The sequence below is a fragment of the Thermobia domestica genome, chromosome 14, assembly GCF_964235325.1.
Source record: "Thermobia domestica chromosome 14, izTheDome1.hap1.1, whole genome shotgun sequence".
Classification (NCBI taxonomy): Eukaryota; Metazoa; Arthropoda; class Insecta; order Zygentoma; family Lepismatidae; genus Thermobia; species Thermobia domestica.
The window spans coordinates 129,350,404-129,365,453 of record NC_137467.1 but is presented as its reverse complement, the minus strand read 5'-3'; the positions used below and the strand labels follow the sequence as shown (position 1 = coordinate 129,365,453).

Sequence of the window (15,050 nt, the reverse complement as noted above, 5' to 3'; positions counted from 1 at the left end):
AAAAGCATACAAAACAAGTAGCTATAATTATTTGAAGTGTTGCAAACTTTAATAGTGCATTTACAAATTATATCACATTATGTAATATTACTGTTACTAATTTAAAATATGTTAAAGCACCTGTGTACGAGATTACAAAGCTAACTGCGTTTGGGTACGAGATTACAAAAACTAAGTGTGTTTGGGTACGAGATTAAATTTTAAACTATAAATCCCGCGCAGCAAGCCGCGCCGCGCACTATAGAATTACTAGTGTTAAAGTAAAGCCAATTATTGGTATACTCTCTGTTGTTAAATCATTTATTTTAAAATACCGATTTTGTTACAAAGTTACATCTAATAATAATAAACTTTGAAATATATCTTAAAGTTACAAGTCTTTTGGAAGTTACATTTACTAAACGTGTACAGGAATTGTTCATACATTCTTATGTCCATCTTCGGTTAAGTTCGGTAATTTTCGGAACCATTCGTGTGATACATTAACCAACATGTACAGGAATTGTGGATAAACTCTCATGTTCATCTTCGATTAGGTTCGGCCATGTTCGGGAAACTTCGGGAACCTTCGGCAATCTTCGGGAATCTTCGTGTGGAGTTCTTGGAATTTCCATTTATTAGTGTTGATAATAAACAATCAATAAAAAGTAAACACACTTCCTATTTGTACTTTGCGTGCTGTAATTAGTCTAAATCAATTTTATTACGGCAGTTTGTAAATTACAATTATCGGAAAGTGCTAAAGGATTAACCGATAAACTTAAAAGTATATCTTCGGTAAACTAAAATATACTTAGTGAGTGACAAGTGGTAGTGCATCGATACTAAACTGAAAATAGTTACGGGAAGTTTTATCATTGTGGTTAACGGCAAGTGTTAGTGCAATTGCCGACAACCTTTTAAGTGTAGTGTCGGTAAACTTACAACTAAATCTGTTGTGAACTGAAACAAGTTCGGGAAAGTTTTATTATTATACTTACTGGTAAGTGTAAAAAAAAATTCTTAAAAGTGTATCTTTAGTCAACACATTGTGAATTATATCATAAAAGTCTACTTACGAAACCTTATCATTTAAAAACTGTGAAAGAAATATCAAAGTTCTGTGTACATCATTGTGTAAAATATTTATTGTATAAGACAAAAATTCAAATTGCAATTACATATTTAGTGTGTCAATCACACAATGGAAGAACAGTCTGTCATCTGTACCATGTTGGCGGCACAAGAAGCACGTGGATATGAAAATCCAAACGAAGTTTTATTTACATGGGAAGTGATAACACAATGTCATGCTACGGGTGCAAGGGTAAGCAATGAAGCTTATTCCAAGTTATTGCAGGCGTTGTTTATGCATTTTGGTTGTGATCCTCATGTTGTTTTGAAAAATGTAAGTCTGCAAAAGATATTATTGATTTATATCATGTAGGCTTCTTTCGTCAAGATAATATAAAGAATTTAGCTCGTGAGAAGTTTATGGAACTTGTGTCTGAAGGAAAAGCTAATAGTTTAACTACAAATGATTTTAGCGTTTTCATGGAAAATTTTATAAACTTTCCAAGTCCTAATACTAATAATCTATCACAACCTACCATGTATGGGTGTGGTAAAACAAATGAATATTTTCGTATTGTTAATAATAGAACCAAACATTATACTTATTTTGGACTTACGGGAAAGGACGTTACAATTGAACGTATGCACACTAGCGGAATAGATGATCCTGAAAAATATATTCAGTTGTTATTTGAATTTGTAAAGGATCATGTTTTAAATGATGCCGATGATGATATGTATGTTGGTATAACAATAGAAAGTTCTGCTTCCACAATTAATAAACCAATATACATTTCGTGGCGTCAAAAGTCAAATTTAAGCTCCGACATTTTATTTCGTAAAATTGAAAATGTTTTAAATAGTAATGAAAATTATTTATTAGGTGATAAAGTAAATTTCAAAATTCATATTGTTGATTTACGTAAAGGTAGGGGACGAACTATGGGTTCATCAAAATATGTTGATCTTGTAACACACATGCATCAATGTACTATTCCTGTACAAAAGGATGTGTATTGTCTTCCCAAGAGTATTATTCTTGGAATGGGTAGAGCTGATCATCGTTATAATTACGTATATGAATTGAAAAATCATTCTGAACGATTGATGAAACAAGCAAAGGATTTGTGTGTTAGTGCTAAAGTTGACATTGAAATCCATGATGGATGTACTATTGATGATGTAAAAAAGTTTCAAAATAAGCTAGCACCTCATTATCAAATTGTTGTTTACGAAAAAAATCCTTTAACTCGAAACTACAATGTAATTTATCCTGGAATATATGCATCAAAGAAAATTTTAATTTTGTATACTGAGGGACACTATGAATTAATTACTAGTATTACAACACTATTAAACAAGAAAAATTATTGTCAGTATTGTTTGGAAGGTTATCATCGTACAGAAAATCATAAGCGTAACTTCAAATGCCCAATGTGTGAAAAGTATCACAATGTTTGTAATAATGATAATAATATTAAACGTGAATGCATTAATTGTCATAGACTGTTTTCTTCAGAAGAATGTTTTGCTAATCATAAAACAATAAATGTTTCCGGAAAAAGTTTATGCGAAACAAAGAAAATTTGTGTCCAATGTGGTGATATGATTGACATGCGTTCACGCAGGTCTCAACATGAATGTGGTGAACGTTATTGTAAAACATGTTACTCATATGTAATAGATGACCATATTTGTTTTGTTCAAACGGCTATGATGCAACATGTAGATACCTTTTTGTACATTATCTTTGATGTAGAAACAATGTTGCTTCCTAAAAATGAACAAGGAGAACAAGAACATCGCGTAAATTTCGTAAATTGTATTCATGCTTGTTACAAGTGTAAGGACATGAAGCTTGATGATACATGCTTTGTATGCGGCGATAAAAATGGATTCCGTTCGTTTGATTTTCACAACATTGAAGAATTTGTTAATCATGTATTAATAACTCGACCAATGTTTAAAAAAATCATTGTGCTTTCCCATAATGGCAGTAATTATGATATGCAATTCTGTGCTAAAACTTTGATCATAAACCATCATTTTACACCTGAAGTAATAATGTCAGGGCAAAAAATTATTGAAATGCGTTTAGGACAAAAGATTTACTTTCGTGACACATATTTGTATATGGGAGTTAAATTATCTAAATTACCTAAGACGTTAGGTCTTTCTGCAAATTTACGAAAGGGAGATTTTCCGTACTTGTTTAATACATTAGAAAACCAAAATTATATAGGCAAAATTCCTGATCTAAAATATTTTGATGCTGATTCAAGAAGCACTGAAGATCGAGAGCAACTTATCATATGGCACAAAGAACGTGTTGCAAGTAATGAGGAGTATAATCTCCAAAAGGAAATGATTGAATATTGTCGGAATGATGTTAAAATTTTAGCAGAGGCTGTCATTAAATTTTCAAACTTAATTGAAGACAAAACAAATGGTATCCAATGTTTTATCGCTGCACCAACTATTGCTAGTTTGGCAATACTAACATATCGTACCTTATATTTACCCAAAGAAATTATTCCAATTATTCCACCTTATGGGTTTGACCATCGTGATCGTCAAAGTCTGAAGGCAATGTACTGGCTGCGATACTTAGAACGTACTACTGGTAATAACATTCTTCATTCTGGAAATGGTTTGGAAAAACGATTTGGGAGGTATAAGGTTGATGGATTTGAAACTGAAACAAATACAGTTTACGAATTTCATGGATGTTACTATCACGGGTGTTTAAACTGTTATCCTACACTACGACACGTGTCCCTAGATTCATCCTCTAAGCAAGGTACATCAGTACAAGATCGGTATGAAAACACCACCACAAAAATAGCATTTCTTAAAAAATTAAATCTTAATGTCATTGAAATGTGGGAATGTGAATGGGACCTCATGGTAAAAAATGATAAAAAATTACAACAGTTTATTCAAACACAGTGTCATGATCTTGTCAACCATCTGGTACCTAAAGATAGTTTTCATGGGGGACGTACAGAATGTTTTAATGCCTTGTACGAATGTACCAGCGAAGAGTTTGTGGCATATTATGATATTACCAGTCTTTATCCGTGGGTAATGGCACGTAAGCCATTGCCTATAGGTAAACCTATAATATACAAGGGGCCTGACTTTCCACAAGTGCAAAGTATTCATGGATTAGTGAAATGTAGTATCTTGCCTCCCAAAGACTTATATTTTCCAATTTTACCATATACATGTAATGATCGCCTTTTGTTTGGGTTATGTCGTACGTGTATGGAACAAAGTGAAAACAATTGCATCCATAATGAGGCCGAGCGTGTCCTTACTGGTACATACTGTACTCCTGAACTTCATGTAGCTTTAAATCTCGGATACAAAATTTTACAAATTATCGAAATTTGGGAATTCAAATTATCCGGATCAGAAAATAATTTGTTTAAAGATTATGTCAATTCCTTCTTAAAAATGAAACAGGAGTCTTCAGGATTTCCTAGCTGGTGCAAAAGTAAACAAGATCAAGAAAAATATATTGCAAACTATTATGAACATGAATGCATTCAGTTAACGGAAAATAACATTGAATCAAATCCTGGTTTAAGATATATTTCCAAAATATTTCTCAATTCCTTGTATGGGAAATGGGGACAAAGAACAGATTTATCTCAATCTGTAATTGTAGATACTCCAGAAAAATTTTTAAGTTATCTATGGGCACCACAATATGAGGTACAAACTGTATTGCCTATTGGAGAGCGGCATCTCATTGTATCATATAAAAACATTGAAAACAAAAACAAACCATGGAAATTTTCCAATGTTGTCCTTGCAGCCTTCATCACCTCTTGGGCGCGTCTAAAACTTTATGAGTTACTAACAGCTATAGATCCTGAGCGTGTATTGTACTGCGACACTGATAGTATTATGTTTGTGCAGCAACGTAATGAAAAGCCTCCACTTTCTTTGGGTCCCTATTTAGGTCAGTTAACTAATGAAGTTCCTGATGGCTGGGAAATTGATGCCTTTATAGGCTTAGGACCAAAAAATTATGCCTATAGAATGAAAGAAGTTCAAACAGGGAAAGTAGATTATGTATTTAAAATTAGAGGAATTACTTTAAATCATCGTACACGACAAGAAATTAACTTTGATCATTTTTATCAACTAGTTCAAGATAAAGCTGACAAAAAACAGTTACACAATCCAGGAAGAATTGTTCGTAAGCCTGGGTTTGTCATCGTATCCAAGTCTGAAACTAAAACACATCAAAAAGTTCAAAATAAAAGACGACGATTAAATCATAACAGTATTACTGACTATAGAACATTGCCATATGGTTATCAAAGTATTAAGTGCGTGAAATGAATGGTATTCTGTATATATGTAAATAGTAAACTGTCTAAAGGTACTATAATGTCATAACATGGTCATAATATCATCAAATATGTCCATAAGTTTTGCTATCTGTTGGTACTTGTACGTATATACAATGTAAATATGTCAATAAGTTATTAAGAATATTCTAAGTATAGTAAATATCTTATTTAAATATATCTATATATGTATATCAATATGCCAATATTGCAAAATACAATATTATAGAGTATATAAATAGAATAAAGCGTTACAATTTACAATACTATGTTTTATTTCTCCAAACAAATATTGATATCATACGAAGTATCTGTATTCTATATAAGATAAAGGAAGAATACCTATGCTTCATATAAGGTTATTTATACAAATTTTATGTTCATACAATAAATTATCCCAAGTTCGAAACCATGTTGATGGCATAATGTCTTCTATAAGGTGAACAAGTATCTTAGAAGTAAGTAAAGGTATCAATATAAGACATTAGAATACTGTAGTGAAAAGATATCTATATGTAAATGGGTTATAACACAGTGATATCCTTTGTGCTTCAAATACCACTAGAACATGTCTAACAAGTATCTGCGTACGTAAAAAACCACAATATATACATTCTAACATGGTATTCAAGGTAATCTATATACATAAGCAATCAAATTATAAGGCTACAATATAATCAGTTCATGTGTTTGCATTCACATAACATATCATCACAACAACATATACAACTCTACAATATATATAACCCTACAATAGAAACACTTCAGGTGTTTGCATCCAGCCTAGTATAGCCCCTAAAGCTACGCAACCAACAACACATGCTTAAAACACTTACATGCAAACGAAAGATAATATGTCTACAATATGATACATATATTCCTGTCCCGATATCAAAAACCAATATACTTACATACATACATCTACCTACTTACAAACTAATCATATATACATGCAATTTGTCATTCGTCTAAGCTTCGTACACCATTAGACCCATACAGTATCCAAAACATGATATTCTATGCTAAAATCCCATATCACCTACACATACATGTACCCACTTACAAACTAATCACATATACATGCAATTTGTCATTCGTCTAAGCTTCGTACACCATTAGACCCATACAGTATCCAAAACATGATATTCTATGCTAAAATCCCATATCACCTACACATAGATGTACCCACTTACAAACTAATCACATATACATGCAATTTGTCATTCGTCTAAGCTTCGTACACCATTAGACCCATACAGTATCCAAAAGATGATATTCTATGCTAAAATCCCATATCAGCTACTGAAAATACAATATCATTACATAAAATACCCCCTCATTAATATTCATTACCATCTCATTAATATTCATTATCATTTCATTAATATTCATAAATAATTAATTCATTACTCTAGTTTTTAAAAGGATAAAATCATTTATGTGAAAATACCTAAAGAAATCTTGTTTCAACACTTCTTCCAAAAAGCACAATAATGAAAGTTGTCTTGCGTACACAATTCATTCACTCTTTTTTTCCTCTTTGAAACTCAGGTAGGAACGCTCCCTCTTTTTTTTTCCCTCTACGTATGTGGCAAGGTCTTAAGAAAATGCGTAACAAGTCGCACGCCGGTTTAAAGTGGTCCTTTGCTCACAAAACAAAAAACACACTTCACCCCTCCATCTTATGTGCGGTTCCCTCAATATGGGGCAATACATTAGCTTTTAAAAAGTGACACGTACCTATCTCATTCTTAAATTCTCTGTCGTTAGAATAATAATTTTTATTTCTTTCTTTTTTCACATATTTTTCAGTTTCCATGCAGTAGAAATCACAGTCCCCCCATTAAGCAATGTCCAGAACACAGTTCGCTCCCTCCACCTTCAAAAAACCCTGGACCACCCAAAAATTACAGCACACCTGTGTCTATGTTACGTTCGATACTCCATCAAAGGGCTCCCTACCCCCGCCATTCTTAACGTACATGTCTTTCTCACTTCCTGCTGTTACACTATTTTCTGGCTTCCATATGTCACGTTAAATTGACACTTTCTTATTTCCTTAATTGACACAATGATGAAATTACGAGACAGCTCCAAAAGAAGCATCTGCTACGATTACAATGGTGTTTGTCGGCAATCCAATGAACAAAGACCTCACACGTTGGATAGATTCAGGTCCAACAACTACTTTTTTATCCTTTTGTTTTCTGCCTTTCTCCTTTAGTTACGTCACCTTAGAACATCCCATTCTTTTATTATAGGTGCCTTCTTTCTTTAGAATTAGTTTCTTGAATACCAAGACCAACTGCGTTCAAGATTAACAAAAAAGACTTGTGTGGACATGCTTTGAAGCTTCTTCAGTTATTTCTGGGCACTTGAGGGATGAATAAGCAAGGAAGAAACAAGTTTCTTAAAGGCTTGGGGAAAAACGGTAAGTAATCAGCATAAATTGTATAAATTAATATAAAATTGTATTAAAATATATGATAAAACATTCAAGAGGAAATTTGCATCCATTTTCGTGAGATTTTGGGAACATGGGTAAATTTTTTGGTACAAAATGGCGGATTTTACCCTCATTTTCGTGAGATTTTGGGAACATGGATAAATTTTGGTAGAAAATGGCGGATTTTAGGGCGTTTTTCGTGAGATTTTGGGAACATGGGTAAATTTTGGTACAAAATGGCGGATTTTAGGGCGTTTTTCGTGAGATTTTCGGAACAAGTTCGTGAGAAGTACGTGCTATACTACTTAGCGGCAAACAAACAGACATTGAATAAACTTACATCTAAATCGTTATAATGTTGCTATAGTTTTTGTGCTGTTTACTTGTGTTGATTTTGAAACTTGCTTTATTAGCTAGGCTTGTGTTATTATACACATCAAGAGCCCTTAACAACTCACATCTAACTGTTTCAGTACACACTGTAATAATTAAGTTTATGTAAAACAGCATCACTAAATTAGATAATCAAAATATGTAAAATAGATAATATTCATGTAGCAATGTTATGATTTGACATACAGTTTTTGCTAAGAATTATCGTACGTGTAATTCCTAAAAACGCAAGATTAATATTGGGAAAATAGGAAATTCAGTGAAATATGATAGAAAGGTAAAATTTCTTGACATGATATTTTTCATTTGAGAAATATGGTGTAGCTTTCTCAGCTTAAAAGTAACTCATCTAAAAAAAAATATTAGTGTTTTACAATAGGTTTTCTGTGTTGTATGAAGCTACTCTTTACATTTCAATATTGCGTTTTGTTATGTGGTCACAAGAAAATAAAGCACACTACCTCTTCTACCATAATACATAAACTCTTCTAAATTGTCAATTCGAGCGAATGTAAATATTGATCAACTTAAAGAGTTTGCCTTTCACAATTAAGGCGGATTTTCACGCAAGCGTCCATTGCGTTCTTTGCTTGCGATGTGGCTCAATAGACAATTGAGAAAGTTGTTTAAGTACGGTTTTACATGTAACAGAACTTTCTATTGGCTACACGTAGAAATCGCAAGCAACGAAGGCAACGGACGCTTGCATGAAAGTCCGCCCTTACAAATAAAGAACTATCTTCGTTCTCACAAGAAACGGACCTGAACGTGTCATCCGGACATCCGAATCAAACCTATGACGGCGTGACAAACATCTTGGCATTTGAAGGCGGAGCTCCAAGTTCCCTTTAAATGCTGCTAGCAAATGAGAGAGCTGCAGTATTGTCACGTTTATTTTGTATACATTCATCCCCTGCCACCTGATTGCGCTGTAGTTCGGCTGCTTAGCCACGCCCCTTTCTCACTCGGCAACGTCGCTTCAGAGCTTGCGTTTTATTCGTTTAGCTGAAATGCCAAGATGTTTGTCACTCTTTAGTCCATTCGATAAACATAACAAAGATATGTTCATGCACAAAAAATTAGGTACCATGGACAACGGAGTAAGTTCCTGGAGCCCATTGACCCTGTTAGTAAAAAGAAAATCGTAGACTCGCAATGAAATTGCTATTGCATCAACACTGTTCATTGAAAAGTCATGATTTACAGTTCATTCTCTTCAGCATGAAACAAGCTTTCCAGAGGTACTACGTATTGGGGCCAAAAACATACATAAACAGGGAAAATTGGGAGAATGTCGGGGAAATTCCCTCCATAAATCTCTCCCATCAACTTTGGACCCCTGTGGAGTGGCCTCGGACACAATGCAAACGTATCTCGAAAAATACTATAGAGGATAAGAAATGTGTGTACCAAGTTTTGTATTGATAGACAGAATAGGTATGAGGGGAAAGCGTGTATTGGTAAGAGGACATCCTGTCAGTTTTCCCTGCTCAAGTACGTTATGGGCCCCAACACATAGCATCTCTTGAAAGTTTGTTTCATGCTGAAGAGAATGAACTATAAACCATGAGCTTCCCATGAACAGTGTTGATGCAATAGCTATTTCACTGCGAGTCTATGATTTTCTTTTTACTAACAGAGTTAATGGGCCCCAGGGACTTACTCTGTTGTCCATGGCACCTAATTTTTTGTGCATGAACATATCTTTGTTATGTTTATCGAATGGATTAGGTTCGTTTCTGATGTCCGGATGACACGTTCATGTCCGTTCCTTGTCAGATATAAGCTTGAAAGAAAAAGATAATGTTAAACTTTAACAGTTACTTATAAAAAATCTTAGATCCAATTACCATAAATTAGTATTAAGAAACGCATTCTGGTAGAATTTAAGAATTATGAGAGGAACGCTGGTATAAATATACAATATATATACAACTCATTGAAAGTAATGCGAAATGGGGTTGTATTTCCTTAGGTGTATTCCTCTTGGAGTATTGGGAATTTTTATTTCTATGTAAATAGTTAAAAATATGTTTTGAAATTCTCAATTGCAGAATATCATCATCATCATCATCATAGGTATTCTGTCAGTATTGGCAGGTCAATACAAAAACATTTCTAACTTCCTCGTTTTACAACTTTTCAGTATTCCGCATCTTGTTGCATACTTTTCTTTCGCCTACATTTTTCAGTTGAATATCCACTTCCAGCCAGCACAATGTTATGATCACACAAAATGTCGGGCCCAGGAAGGGTCTTCGCGTTCTCATGCCATTCCATAGCTGTCTTGACTCATAACATAGTATAACTGATATTTTCCGCCGTTTATTGGGGATTTCCATGTATATTTTCTTCTCTTGTGCTGATTGAACCAAGTGTTCTCAATTACTAGTGAATTTTGTCTACAGAAATTGACCAGTCCCTATCCTTTTTCATTTCTTTCACCTAAACCGTATTTGCCTACATTTCCTTCTTGATTTTCTCCCACAACTGCACTGAAATCATCCATTACCATCACATGCACTTCTCTTCTCTCTGTCTATAATTTCTTCTTTTTTCTCAGTCGATGCATATGTCTGCATCACTACTAGATCCTTCTTTTTTTTCTTTAAGTCTTAACATCATAACTCTATCATCAACATATTGCACAATAAAACAACCAAAATATTAATGAAAATGTCTGACTAATGTATAAGAACAACATACAGCTAGTTTAGGTTTACCAATCAATAATCTGGACTATAGACGCATTTTCACCAAAATACGTAAGTCTTACTGACGTTCAAATAATGTTATATAATCTATTTATTCTAAACTTCAAAGTTCGTTTCTGGAACGCATATTCAAATCCCTACAACATACTTACTGGCAACAAAAATCTAAAAGCACACGCTGAATGGTCACATAAGAACGAAAGTAAATTAGTGATATACAGGGTGTTCCAAAATGATCTTTCTAAATTTGATTAGGTATAAGTCAGAAACGGGCATAATGTTTACACATACCTAAAGTTTTACTCTTTGTTTAACAGAGTTCAACGTATATGCCTCCTATAGTATGCAAGATATATAAGCGATATTCCAGTTCCACCCAGTCCGGCCTTGTACGTTCTCCGTAACGTGTTCAAGTGCTGAGCCGATACGAGCTCGCAGTTCCTGCTGGTCCTGCACTGGGATCTTTTAGACCATATCCTTCACAAAGTTCCAAAGAAAAAGTCTAGTGGGGTGTCCAGAAATCTGGGGGCCAGGCAATGAGTTCTCTTCTACCAATCCAACAACCTGAAAATATGTCGTCCAAAGCTCTCCTAATGATCGAAGCCCAGTGAGGAGGGGCATTGTTCTGCAGCAGCAGAATGACAGGTTGCAGGTGTTCGACCTGTGGAAATGGAAACTGTTCCAACATGTCCAGGTAAACAGTCGAGGGATTGACGCCTCTGCAAAGAAAAAAGGTCCCACCAAATTTTCCTGAAACACACCCCACGACGATTTCCATGCTTACGCGGGAGTTCTTGTCCGGACAATGTTTTGGTTTACCTTCCAGGACACACAAAAGCACGCTTCGTCCGAAAACTTCACCTTTAAAAATCTGGGTTCTAGTCGATGCGATTCAGCATCTAAATTGGAAACGATGGCCTATCATCAGGTTGAAGCGAATACAGCAGCTGTACCCTATAGGCATGCATCTTCAGTCCGTTGTGTAGCACCCTGTGCACCGTGGTCAATGGTAGCTGCAACTATCGAGACGCTTGACGGACTGATTTAGTTGGACTCCGGAGATATGTCTAGTGCAGCCGTTCCACATCTACTTCATTCGTGATCGGACGTCCAGAACTCATCCTCTTCATGATGACACTGCCGGTTTCTTTAAACCTTGTTTATCATTATCGATGGTTGGACGTAATGAGGCTGTGCGTCTGTAACGCGTCCGGCAGTTCTGCTGGACCTGGGTGGCAGATTTGATCTCTATCAACTATTTCATATGCTATGCCATCTCCTGGAAGGTCATCTCCTGGAACGCCTCATTTGCAAGGACAAATACAAAAGAAATTAGAGAAGAAAGATTTGTTGGACCTGTTGCTATAGAACAAACCTTTAAGACTGTGTGAACATTAAGTCACAAAGTTTACCTTTCTATCTATCCCCTTTTCTGACTTATACGAGTTCAAAGTGGGAAAGATCATATTGGAACATCCTGTATATAAAACACTTCTATCCAGCACTATTCAAGTGCACCTTAACCAGTTATCATACCTTACCAACAATATACAAGCGAGAATGTATATACTTCTAAGCCAATCGCGTGGTAGCAATTGATGACTATTACGAAATTTCAATGTGTTGTTTCATGAGATCTTTGTAAATATTAAGTCAAATTCTTGACCAGTCTTCACAATATCTTCAGACTGAACTTTATTGTTACATAAATACTAGCGGCGTCATATTGTGGGTTCTTTTAATGTTGCAACAAAACTGTTCGGAGTTGAGGAAAATTCAACCATAACAAAGTCTATCTTCTTGCCTGAAAAACACCCACAAAACAACCGTGACAAAGGAGTAGTTTAAATGGAAAGATTGAAAGATTACATAAATATAATGATTAGCAGGATCGTGTGAGGTATTACCTTGTAATGAACAAGGTACATTTTTTAACATGAGTGATAAGCATTTGTTAATAAATATTTGTAGCTCAGACCTCAACGTGCGGTTAACTTTTGCCTTCAGGTACATCATTTTTAGCACGGCAACTATTTCCATTTACTTCTTCTGCGTTCTAAGTACTTTACAGATGAGAGACTCCACACTGTTAGACATGCATTTTTTTCTCACTTAACATACTACTATCATTTCATCGTTTCAAATGTTCTTGGTACAAGAAATTTTATCGGAAGATTAGCGCTCTGTATGTCTCTATGTCAAATTATTTTGTATTTTTGACATTTTGCCAATAACTATGATCTCTTGCAGATTCAAGATCAAACTCTGTTGATGGTAATCGGAACATAACCTACTTTACTGGTGGTGCCCCCTCAAAACAGACCCAACGAAAGACCAAGGAACAACGTGAGGAGCTACCGATGCGGGCACCAACACCTCCAATCCAGCTGTGTGATCGGGCACCCATTTGGGATCGTAAATTTGGAAACGAGCAAGCCAGAACTGAGGACTACTGCAACAATTCCAAAGAAAATTCTACACCTACTTTTTCGAACGCTTTATCCCCGACAACTAAAGCTGTTGATGCAAGTGACGTCTCTAATTCAACCACCACTACCATCGCGGCAGTTGATGGTGCTGTGTCTCAGTCAAGAACTACAACCACTACTTTGTCGGTGGTCGTGAAGGCAAACAGTGAGCGAAAGCAGAGTACAAATGCGGGACAATGTTGCAGTAACTTTGGAAATAAACGTAAAATTCAAAAAGTACAGAGTCATGCTTGTGAACTAGTGTGATGAATGTTGTCGAATTGTTTTTGTTTATAAATGTATAAACTATGTAAAAACGTGTTTACTTTCTTATCCTTTTATATATTATATTATGCACAGAGCTGAGTTTGCACGATTTTTATAGAACTGATTCTTACACATTTCAAGACAGTCAATATCAATTGACGTGAGAAACGACCATTATGAGTCACTAATATTAGGTGAAAATTGTCGCTACTATTGAGCATATCTACAGCCTGCTAAATCATAACATGACAAAGAAATAAATATTGCAAAAAAAAAGCTAAGACCAATTTGTTAGCAGAGTAAGACAAGTTAAAAAATTTGGACTATCTTAAATTTTGCTAGAGTTTTTCTTTATGAAAATATACAGGGTGTTACATATATGGGTCACAATATTTTGGGAACAGATTCATCATATCAAAATAAGAAAAGAAGTTCACAATAAGCATGTGCTCAAAAGTGGATAGTTTCGAAGTTATAGGGTCCCGGAAACTTAAAATACTAGACGAACTTTAAAAGTCCATAGCTCTACTACTATGAACCTATCGTAGTCAGGTCAAAATATCATTGAGAAACTGGTATGTGAACTATCCAAATATCCATGTTTAAGAATGCCTTCAGTACTTGCACACCAATTTTTAGAGAGGTAGGTGAAGAGTGATCAAGTACTCCCAAACAGCCTCTCTAAAAATGATTGTGCAAATACCGTAGGTTCTGAAAGATGGATATTTGGATAGTTCACATACCAGTCCCTCAGTGATGTCTTGACCTGCCTACGATAGGTTCCATGGTACTTTCCTGTTCAATGTTACCTATTAAATTAATATTCATAGGTATGCTTTGTGTATCACATACTTATACTGAAGTATATCATAGAGATAATAATAATTTATTATTTATTATGTTATACTCACTTGTGTATAATATATTTTCGTGGAATATGAGAGAATTTTTCGCCAGGGTTGGTAACATTTCAATCTCTAGGGTTGGTGACGCTAGTAGCAGAAGACACATTGTTTCCAAGCAGTTGTCAAGAAATAGAAATAATGGCTAGTTGCGATACGTTATCTATACAGGAAATGCTAGCATACTGAACGAGCTAAACAATGACAAGGAAGACAATATATCAGGACACTTTGAGCTAGGATGAGAATGACGATAATGTTAACGAAGTGGTTGATTCTGAGGATGAGAAAAGTGCAAGCAGGTCTGAGTCAGAGGAAGAAAACGGTAATGGGAAGGTACTTTTAAAGGATAGATACGTGAGGGCAGCAAAATTAAAATGATCGAGAAGACCAGCGAGAAACTTGGCAAGTGGAAAAACAGGTCCTATAGGAGCTGGAAGTGA

The 15,050-nt window shown here is 35.0% G+C and overlaps 1 protein-coding gene across 3 annotated transcripts in view; it reads left to right on the top strand.

The window, feature by feature from the left end:
• Window positions 1–13,945, top strand: part of Gyc88E (Guanylyl cyclase at 88E) — a 227,035-nt gene extending 213,090 nt beyond the window's left edge. For 2 of the 3 annotated variants that reach the window (XM_081738809.1, XM_081738808.1), the window contains one exon: window positions 13,221–13,945. In XM_081738809.1, the coding sequence (XP_081594935.1) occupies window positions 13,221–13,705 (485 nt within the window). In that variant the 3' untranslated portion in view covers window positions 13,706–13,945. The remainder of the gene's footprint in view (window positions 1–13,220) is intronic. The other variant, XM_081738807.1, reaches the window with a different exon arrangement.
• The last annotated feature ends 1,105 nt before the right edge of the window (window positions 13,946–15,050 follow it).